Raw genomic sequence first — 11,302 nt, 5'->3', positions numbered from 1 at the left:
ACAGTTCCAATAAGGAGACAGTACAGAAATACTTATTTTTCTAAGTTCTTGTTCAATTTTAGTCATTCGTGGAAGCTCTAAGAAAGCACATTAGAGAGGGCAAGGAGGGTCAGAAAAGTCGTTGGGGGAATTTCTTGGGGGGCGTGGTGACACTAGCCAGACGACGTGGGGTCCAGGATTGAGGCCAGTGAATTTCAGGACCCTTCCTGCACCAGCAGGAATTCCTGTTCCCTCACCAATAGCATCACAAACTGAAGTCTAATGTTCAACTAGGGGGCCCTTCCGCGTCTAGAACTTGGAAACTGAGAACCTAGGACAAAAAGACCTGGCTGTCGCAGATGTACTACCAGCAGCGGGACAGTCAGTTGAGTTCTAAGAGGAGCGGGACAGGTTGGGAGCTGGGTCGGCTGTAAGGGCACCGAAGCCGGCCGGACCAGCCCCTGGAGGCTGGCGCAGGAACCCGGCGAAGATTGGTTGTGTGCATGCGTCGGCCTCTCTTCATAGGCCGCGCAGGGCTGCTCGCGAGACTTTGATTGGTTCCCCGAGCGCTGAGCTATCATTGGCTGCGGTGGGTCGTCAGGACAACTGAGAGGAAAAAGAAAAGGGGTGTTGGGCCTGGCGGGCGAACCTGGGCTGAGGGCTACTGGGCGGTTCCGCGGGGCAGTATTCGGACCACTGCGGAGCCCGGGCACCCGAGGTTCACATCACAACTCCAGGAGGTGCCTGAGCCAGCGGGCCGGCGAGGAGTAGCGGCCAGTGAGACCCTGCGGGCCAAGACCATGGGCTGCTTCTTCTCCAAGAGGCGGAAGGCTGAGAAGGAGTCGCAGCCGGAGGACGAGGAAGTGCAGCCGAAGCAGTACAGCTGGGACCAGCGCGAGAAGGTAGAGTCCCTAAGTGGCTGGTCTCAGTCCTGCTGAGCAGCTCGGCGAGGGTCCCCCGCGGCCAGCAGCGCTAAGGGGGCGGGCCCAGCAGCTGCTTCTCTTGCGCGCGTGCTCTCTCCCGAGAGTTGTTGAAGTCGAAGTGAATGACTTTTGGGGGAGCCGTGAAATTGAATGCTAGAGAAGGCTTCAAGGAGGGCGGTGCAGCTCTGGATGGGGCCCTAGAGCTCATTGTCCAGGCAGTCGGACACTACGGGCTTTCCCTCCTCTCTGCATCCTGCCCTCCTGTCCGAGAATGGACTCCAGAGAAGGAAGGAGAACCTGCAATGCCCCAAATCACGTCTGCTCATTTCACTTGCAGCGCCGAGCAGGGTTTTGTCCAGTCCTCGAGTTACACTTGGGACTGATCTCATCTCTTTTGCGGCTTATGTTCTTTCTGTGGCTGTTTTCTCTTTTGTCTGCCCTAGTCAGTAAATCTCTGGTGCTTCCTGATATATTCCACTGCAGAATTTTCTCAATGACGAAGTGGACCATTTGACATATACAGCCCTGCTTTTCCCTCCTCTTCCAATTACCCGAAAGGAATAATGAAAATCAAGTCAGTCTTTGGAATGTGTGTTAAGACTGTAAGGTGAAAATAAACAACATAAGCTAGGCAGTATTTTACTGTTGAATGAATGAACATGCCCTTATTTTTACTTTTCTTTATAGCCAGAAACGAAAAACCTTTGAACACGTCCACTACCTTTGAACAGTTTTACAGTCTTACACAAGACATACTTAGTCATAAATTTCATAATGCTTCCTCTTTCTACAGAGTTCTCCATTTATGTTTAGAAAAATACTTTGATAGATCCATTAATTTTTTTCTCTTCCAAACAAAATGATAGAAAGTTTTAAATGAGTGTTATGAACAGTTAATACAACTCCTTGCTTAATAAAACATATCTTTTACAATGAGTGCTTTATAGTAAATGTCTTATTAATGATTTGTTTTCATAGACCATCCTACATGATTTCCAGTCCCCTGCAGAATTTATTCACATAAACTTGGTTCTCCAAGTGTCAGATTTTAAAAATTGGACGCCTTTTTACAGACTTCTCAGCCCCATCTTTCTGCCCCTGCCTCACAGGGTTGCATAATTGGTTTATTCTATTTTATCCATACTTGATAACAGCATTTTAAAAATTATATTTATTTATTTTTAATTGACTGATTATTGTTTTACCATATCAGTTTGCTCTCTGCGATAATCAACATGAACTAGCCATAGGTGTACATATGTCCCCTCGCTCTTGAACCTCCCTCCCACCTCCCACCCTTTCCCACCCTCTCTAGGTCCTTTCAGAGCCTGGGTTTGAGTTCCCTGAGCCATATAGCAAATTTCCATCGGAATAGCCGCATTTTATAACATAGGAGTGGAAAGTACTATACTTTCTGTCTGAAAGCAAGCCCTTTTAAAAATCTTTTATACTGTTAGAGAATTACCAGCTTACATTTTGAGAGAATGGAGATACCACATTTCCCAACATTGCTTTTTCTTTTTGGAATTTGCTGTTGTTGTTGTTGTTTCATTAATTTTTATTAGTTGGAGGCTAATTACTTTACAATATTGTAGTGGTTTTTGCCATACATTGACATGAATCAGCCATGGATTTACATGTGTTCCCCATCCCCATCCCCCCTTCCACCTCCCTCCCCATCCCATCCCTCTGGGTCTTCCCAGTGCACCAGCCCCGAGGACTTGGAATTTTTTGTTCTTCTGGAATTACTAAGAATTCATTCTTGGGCACCTCTAATTTATGATGACCTGCTAAGTTTTATATGATTTTAAAGGTTTTTTCCTGCTCCTTAACTCATGAGCTTGATATTGGTAGTGTGCATGTTCTATATTAATCCAGTGATACTTTTATTAAGTTTAGCATGGTCTTGCTTGCTCCTAGAAGATTTTAATTGTATCTTGAAACAGGGTGTAAATGCAGCCCAGAGAACATGAATGAGATATATTGAAGGTATATTAACAGAATGGTTTGTATTAAAAGTTTAGATCTCTGTGATGTGATCATGAAATATAAACAATTTTAAAGTTACATCAGACAATTACCATTCAACTTGTGAGATTTAGCTGTAAAAACAAAGTGCATTGCCTGAAAAGTTTCCTTGCAACTTGGAAAAGTGGTGTTTAGACTTTTCCTTAGGTTGTGTAATCAGTATCCTTATTGAGAGGCACCCTCAGGGGTTTGGATTTTGAGTTGTGTAATTGAGTCGGTCTTAGGGGACTGAAGCTAGAAGAAATTGTCTCAATTAGAAAGAATGTTTGGGGACTTAAGTGTTGTCATGACAACTGATTTACTGTAATCAACAGTGTAAAAACTCATTTTCTGTTGCTGACTTTGAAAAAGAAAAAAACTTATCATACAGTTACTACATTGATAAGATGAAAAGTATTTTTGGATTGTAAGATCTGTGTTTAAATCATTTGGAAAGAAATGCTTGCATCCTTGTTATCTGTATGCTGCTTCCCATAGCTAGGCAAATTATTCAGTATATGTCCTCAAACACCAACGAAAACTCACAATGACAAGAATTATTTTCCCTGCCTTTGAAGAGCTAACTGGCATTTTTAGATTAAAACAGGAAATATTTAAGTACAAAGAAAGGATGAGTAGTACAGAAAAAATAGCTTTCATTTTCTAGTTACTTATACCATTCTCTTCCTAGATGATAGAAATGGTGGCATAGGTATGAAAGTTGTGATTTTGAGCATGGACAATACATATTATATCTGCTCAGTTTTCTCAGCTATAGAATGAAACCTGGCAAAGATTTATCTACTGTTTAGTACGGTAAAGACCTGTCCTGAGGAAGAGAGGTTAGACAGTACTGGCTACCTCTGAGGACAGAACTCGGACAGGCAGAACCAATCTTAACACAAAGCAGATCATAACTCAAGAGTTGTTCACCACCAGAAGGGGTGGCTTTGTGAAGAACCAATCTTCATGTTGGTCAGAACATTCACATAGGGGTTGGCTGGTGATTTACTGGAAAGAAGTATCTGCATTGAGTAGGGGGCTGTTTTTGAGTAGATGGTGTTTTTAACCTCTTAAGTACCTAAAGTATTCTGTTATCCATGGTTGCCTACCAAACTACCCCAAAACTAAATGTCACAGAATAATGGCAAGTACTTATTTTGCTCACAACTCTGCAATTTGTGTGGGGCTTAGCCTGGTTGGCTGTCTGCTCTGTGTGTCATCAATCGCGGCAACTTGACTGGAGGATGGAGGATCTGCTTTCAATATGACCTAATCACAAAGCTGGCTGGCAAGTTGATGCTGGCTTTTGGCTGGAAGCTCAGCTGGGGCTAAGGGCCAGGGGCCTCGTCATGTAGCCTGGGCTTCCCCACAGCATGATGGCTGGGTTCCAAAGGCGAGTGTCCCGAGACTGGCAGAAGCTGCATGGCTTTTTCTAACTGCTCTCTTAAGTGATGTAGCATTACTTCTGCCATTTTTTTTTTTTTTGGCCATACCTCGAAGCATGTACAATTTGGGATCTTAGTTCCCCAATCAGACCAGAGATGGAACCTGTGCCCCCTGCCCAGAGTCCTAACCACTAGGCTGCCCGGGAAGTCTCTGCCATATTGTTTATTGAGGCAATCACAGGTGTCGCCTACATCCAAAGGGAGGGGTTCTCTTGATGGGATAAATGTCAAACTTGTCGACTTGTTTTAAATCCTTTACATAAAGTTGTTACTTAACGGAAATAACTAGTTCTTTCTTTATACATTTAAAAATAGTTTTATTGAGATATAATTAATAGGCATACAACAAGTTCACAGAGTTGTTTCCATCACTGTGATATAATTTTTAAACATCTTCCTCCCTCACAAAAGAAACCCAGATCCATAAGTAGTTACTTCCTACTCCCCCCAGCCCCTGGAAACTATAATTTTACTTTCAATCTCTAGAGATTTTGTCTATTTGGGACATTTATCAGTGAAATCATGCAGTATGTGTTCTTTTGTACACTTTCACTTAGCATGTTTTTGAGATTCATCCATACTATAGCATATGTCAATAATTTATTCCTTTTTATTGCTGAATAACCTTAACATAGAGTAGATATTTTGTTTCATCTTATTTATAAATAAATTTTATTTATTTTACTGTCCATTTTGTTAGACATTTGGCTTGTTTCCACTTTTGGGCCATTACATTCCACTCCTAAGTATATATCCAAGAGGAATTAAAACATAACTTCCACACAGAAGCTTATACACAAATATTCATAACAACATTGTTTGTAATGGCCAAAAAGTGGAAATAAGCTAAATAACTAGAATAGTATGATCATTTCCCCAAATTTCCTCATGCCCTTTTGTAGTCAACTCTGCCTCTAGTCTCTGATCAGTTTTTTTTTATTGAAGGATAATTGCTTTAGAGAATTTTGTTGTTTTCTGTCAAACCTCAACATGAATCAGCCATAGGTATACATATATTCTCTCCCTTTTGAGCCTCCCTTCCATCTCCCACCCCATCCCACCCCTCTAGATTGATACAGAGCCCCTGTTTGAGTTTCCTGAGCCATACAGCAAATTCCCATTGGCTATCTATTTTACATATGGTAATGTAAGTTTCCATGTTACTCTTTCCATACATCTCACCCTCTTCTCCCCTCTCCCAATGTCCATAAGTCTATTCTCTATGTCTGTTTCTTCATTGCTCCCCTGCAAGTAAATTCTTCAGTACCATTTTTCTAGATTCCATATATATGTGTTAGAATACAATATTTATCTTTCACTTTCTGACTCACTTCACTCTGTATAATAGGTTCTAGGTTCATCCACCTCATCAGAACTCACTCAAATGTGTTTATTTTTATGGCTGAGTAATACTACATTGTGTATATGTGCCAAAACTTCTTTATCCATTCATCTGTTGATGAGCATCTAGGTTCCTTCCATGTTCTAGCTGTTGTAAATAGTGCTGCAATGAACAATGGGATACATGTGTCTTTTTCAATTTTTATTTCCTCAAGGTATATGCCTAGGAGTGGGATTGCTGGGTCATATGGTAGTTTTATTCCTAATGTTTTAAGGAATATCTGTACCATCTTCCATAGTAGCTGTATCAATTTACATTCCCACCAACAGTGCAAGAGCATTCCCTTTTCTCCATACCCTCTCCAGCATTTATTGTTTGTCAACATTTTGATGATAGCCATTCTGAATGATGTGAGGTGATATCTTGTAGTTTTGATTTGCATTACTCTAACAGATGGGGAGACAGTGGAAACAGTGTCAGACTTTATTTTTGGGGGCTCCAAAATCACTGTGGATGGTGATTACAGCCATGAAATTAAAAGACGCTTACTCCTTGGAAGGAAAGTTATGACCAACCTAGATAGCATATTAAAAAGTAGAGACATTACTTTGCTAACAAAGGTCCGTCTGGTCAAGGCTATGGTTTTTCCAGTGGTCATGTATGGATATGAGAGTGGGACTGTGAAGAAAGCTGAGCGCCAAAAAATTGATGCTTTCGAACTGTGGTGTTGGAGAAGACTCTTGAGAGTCCCTTGGAGTGCAAGGAGATCCAACCAGTCCATCCTAAAGGAGATCAATCCTGGGTGTTCATTGGAAGGACTGATGCTGAAGCTGAAACTCCAATACTTTGGCCATCTCATGCGAAGAGTTGACTCATTGGAAAAGACCCTGATGCTGCGAGGGATTGGGGGTAGGAGGAGGAGGGGGCAACAGAGGATGAGATGGCTGGATGGCATCACCGACTCGATGGGCATGAGTTTGGGTAAACTCCAGGAGTTGGTGATGGACAAGGAGGCCTGGCGTGCTGCTATTCATGGGGTCGCAAAGAGTCAGACGCGACTGAGCAAGTGAACTGAACTGAACTGAACTGAATGACGAGCGATGTTAAGCATCTTTTCATGTGCTAGCCATCTGTATGTCTTCATTGGAGAAATGTCTTTTTAGGCCTTTCCCCCACTTTTTGATTGGGTTGTTTGTTTTCCTGGTATTGAGTTGTATGAGCTGCTTGTATATTTTGGAAATTAATCCTTTGTCAGTTGTTTCATTTGCTATTATTTTCTCCTATTCTGAGGGTTTTCTCTCACCTTGCTTATAGTTCCCTTTTGCTGTGCAAAAGCTTTTAAGTTTAATCAGGTCCCAATTGTTTACTTTTGTTTTTATTTCCATTACTCTAGGAGGTGGGTCACAGAGGATCTTGCTTTGATTTATGTCATTGAGTATTCTGCCTGTTTTCCTCAGAGTTTTATAGTTTCTGGTCTTACATTTAGATCTTTAATCCAGTTTGAGTTTATCTTTGTGTATGGTGTTAGGGAGTGTTCTAATTTCATTCTTTTACATGTAGCTGTCTAGATTTCCCAGCACCATTTATTGAAGAAGCTGTCTTTGTCCCATTGTATATTCTTGCCTCCTTTGTCAAAAATAAGGTACCCATAGGTGCATGGGTTTATTTCTGGACTTTCTATCTTGTTCCATTGGCACATATTTCTTTTTTGTGTGTGCCAGTACCTTACTGTCTTGATGACTGTAGTTTTGTAGAATAACCTGAAGTCAAGAAGATTCATTCCTCCAGCTCCATTCTTCTTTCTCAAGACTGCTTTGGCTATCCAGGGTCGTTTGTGTTTCCATATGAATTGTGAAATTTTTTGCTCTAGTTCTGTGAAAATTGCTGTTGGTAATTTCATAGGGATCACATTGAGTCTATAGTTTGTGTTTGGTAGTATAGTCATTTTCATAATATTGATTCTTCAGTTCAGTTCAGTTCAGTCACTCAGTCATGTCCGACTCTTTGTGACCCCATGAATTGCAGCACGCCAGGCCTCCCTGTCCATTACCAACTCCCAGAGTTTACTCAAACTCATGTCCATCGAGTCGGTGATGCCATCCAGCCATCTCATCCTCTGTCAACCCCTCCTCCTCCTGCCCCCAATCCCTCGCAGCATCAGGGTCTTTTCCAATGAGTCAACTCTTTGCATGAGATGGCCAAAGTACTGGAGTTTCAGCTTCAGCATCAGTCCTTCCAATGAACACCCAGGACTGATCTCCTTTAGGATGGACTGGTTGGATCTCCTTGCACTCCAAGGGACTCTCAAGAGTCTTCTCCAACACCACAGTTCGAAAGCATCAATTTTTTGGCGCTCAGCTTTCTTCACAGTCCCACTCTCACATCCATACATGACCACTGGAAAAACCATAGCCTTGACCAGACGGACCTTTGTTAGCAAAGTAATGTCTCTACTTTTTAATATGCTATCTAGGTTGGTCATAACTTTCCTTCCAAGGAGTAAGCGTCTTTTAATTTCATGGCTGGAATCACCATCCACAGTGATTTTCCACTGTCTCCCCATCTATTTCCCATGAGGTGATGGGACCAGATGCCATGATCTTAGTTTTCTGAATGTTAAGCTTTAAGTCAACTTTTTCACTCTCCTCTTTCACTTTCATCAAGAGGCTTTTTAGTTCCTCTTCACTCTCTGCCATAAGGGTGGTGTCATCTGCATATCTGAGGTTATTGATATTTCTCCCGGCTATCTTAATTCCAGCTTGTGCTTCTTCCAGCCCAGCGTTTCTCATGATGTACTCAGCATATAAGTTAAATAAACAGGGTGACAATATACCGCCTTGACATACTCCTTTTCCTATTTGGAACCAGTCTGTTGTTCCATGTCCAGTTCTAACTGTTGCTTCCTGACCTGCATACAGGTTTCTCAAGAGGCAGGTCAGGTGGTCTGGTATTCCCATCTCTTTCAGAATTTTCCACAGTTTATTGTGATCCACACAGTCGAAGGCTTTGGTGTAGTCAATAAAGCAGAAATAGATGAAATATTGATTTCATATTTCAAATAAATATTGATTCTTACTACCCAGGAGCATGGAATATCTCTCCATCTGTTTATATCATCTTTGATTTCTTTCATCAGTGTCTCATAACTTTCTGTGTACAGCCCTTTTGTCTGCTTAGGTAAGTTTATTCCTAGATTTTTAATTCTATTTGTTGCAATGGTGAATGGGATTGACTCCTTAATTTCTCTTTCTGATTTTTCATTGTTAGTATATAGAAATGCAAGTGATTTCTGTGTATTGATTTTGTATCCTGCAACTTTGCTAAATTCACAGATTAGCTCTAGTAATATTTTGATACTATCTTTAGGGTTTTCTATGTACAGTATTATGTCATCTGCAAACAGTGAAAGCTTTACTTCTTTTCTGATCTGGATCCCTTTTGTTTCTTTTTCTTCTGGTTGCTGTAGCTAAAACTTCCAGAACTATGTTGAATAATAGTGATGAAAGTGGACACCCTTGTCTTGTTCCTGATTTTATGGGGAATGCTTTCAGTTTTTCACCATTGAGAATAATATTTGCTGTAGGCTTATCATATATAGCCTTTACTATGTAGAGGTAGATTCCTTCTATACCCATTTTTTGAAGAGTTTTAATCATAAATGGGTGCTGAGTTTTTTCAAAGGCTTTTTCTGCATCTATTGAAATGATCATATGGTTTTTATCTTTCAATTTGTTAATATGGTGTATCACATTGATTGATTTGCATATATTAAAGAATCCTTGTATTCCTGGAATAAACCCAGCTTGATTATGGTGTGTGTGTTTTTTGATGTGTTGCTGAATTCTGTTTGCTAAAATTTTGTTGAGGATGTTTACATCCATGTTCATCAGTGATATTGGCCTGTAGTTTTCTTTTTTGTGTTGTCTTTGTCTGGTTTTAGTATCAGGGTGATGGTTGCCTCGTAGAATGAGTTTGGAAATGTTTCTTCCTCTGCAATTTTTTTGAAAGCATTTTAAAAGGATAGGCATTAGCTCTTCTCTCAGTGTTTGGTAGAATTCTCTTGTGATGCCATCTGGTCCTGGGCTATTGTTTTTTGGGAGATTTTTGATCACAGCTTCAATTTCAGTGCTTGTAATTGAGTTGTTCATAATTTCTATTTCTTCCTGGTTCAGTCTTGGAAGATTGAACTTTTCTATAAATCTGTCCATTTCTTCCAGGTTATCTATTTTATTGCCATATAGTTGTTCATAATAGTGTCTTATAATCCTTTTTATTTCTGCATTGTCTGTTGTAACCTCTCCTTTTTCATTTCTAATTTTGTTAATTTGATTCTTTTCTCTTTTATTCTTGATGAGTCTGGCTAAGGGTTTTTCAATTTTGTTTATCTTCTCAAAGAGCCAGCTTTTAGTTTCATTAATCCTTACTATTGTTTCTTTCATTTCTTTTTCACTTATTTCTTCTAGGATCTTTATGATTTCTTTCCTTTTACTAATTTTGGGGGTTTTTGTTCTTCTTTTTCCAGTTGCTTTTAGGTGTAAAGTTAGGTTGTCTATTCCATGTTTTTCTTGTTTTTTGAGGTAGAATTGTATTGCTATAAATTTCCCTCTTAGAAGTGCTTTTTTCGCATCCCATAGGTTTTGAGTTGTCATGTTTCATTGTGATTTGTTTCTAGAAACTTTTTGATTTCCCTTTTGATTTCTTCAGTAACCTGTTGGTTATTCAGAAATGTGCTGTTTAATCTCCATGTGCTTGTGTTTCTTACAGTTTTTTTTTCCTTGTAATTGATATCTACTCTCATAGCATTGTGGTCACAGAAGATGCTTGATATGATTTCAATTTTCTTAAATTTACTGAAATTTGATTTGTGACCCAAGATGTGGTCTATCCTGGAGAATGTTTCATGTGCTTTTGAGAAGAAGGCATATTCTTCTGCATTTAGATGGGATGTCCTGAAGATGTCAGTGAGATCCATCTCATCTCATGTATCATTTAAGACTTGTGTTTCCTTATTAATTTTCTATTTTGGTGATCTTTCCATTGGTGTGAGTGGGGTGTTTAAATCTCCTACTATTATTGTGTTACTGACAGTTTCTCCTTTTATGTCTGTTAGTGTTTGTCTTATGTATTGAGGAGCTGCTATGTTGGGTGCATAGATATTTACAATTGTTATGTCTTCCTCTTGGATTGATCCCTTGATCATTAGGTAGTGTCCTTCCTTATCTCTTGTAATCTTTATTTTAAGATCTATTTGGTCTGATATGAAGATTGCTACCACAGCTTTCTTTTGTTTCCCATTTGCATGGAATATATTTTTCCATCTTCTCATTTTCAGTCTGTATGTGTCTTGAGGTCTGAAGTGGGTTTCTTGTAGACAGCATATATATGTGTGTGTGTGTGTGTGTGTGTGTGTGTGATATTTTTGTATCCATTCAGCCAGTCTGTGTCTCTTGGTTGGAGCATTCAATCCATTTACATTTAAAGTAATTATTGATATATATGTACCTGTTGTGACTTTCTTAATTGTTTGGGGTTGATTTTGTAGCTCTTTTTTCTTCTGTTGTATTTCTTGACTGTATAAGTCCTTTTAAGACTTGTTGCAAAGC

At 39.9% G+C, this 11,302-nt stretch overlaps 1 protein-coding gene across 1 annotated transcript in view; it reads left to right on the top strand.

The window, feature by feature from the left end:
• Positions 1-598: 598 nt before the first annotated feature.
• The window catches only part of RP2 (RP2 activator of ARL3 GTPase), a 53,412-nt gene continuing 42,708 nt past the window's right edge, over positions 599-11,302 (top strand). The window contains exon 1 of the mRNA XM_065916387.1: positions 599-881. Coding sequence (XP_065772459.1) covers positions 780-881 — 102 coding nt within the window. The 5' untranslated portion in view covers positions 599-779. The remainder of the gene's footprint in view (positions 882-11,302) is intronic.

This window comes from Muntiacus reevesi, chromosome X (assembly GCF_963930625.1).
Source record: "Muntiacus reevesi chromosome X, mMunRee1.1, whole genome shotgun sequence".
In the NCBI taxonomy this organism is placed as follows: Eukaryota; Metazoa; Chordata; class Mammalia; order Artiodactyla; family Cervidae; genus Muntiacus; species Muntiacus reevesi.
Note: the sequence above shows the minus strand (reverse complement) of the source record. Positions and strands in the feature narration are given on the sequence as shown.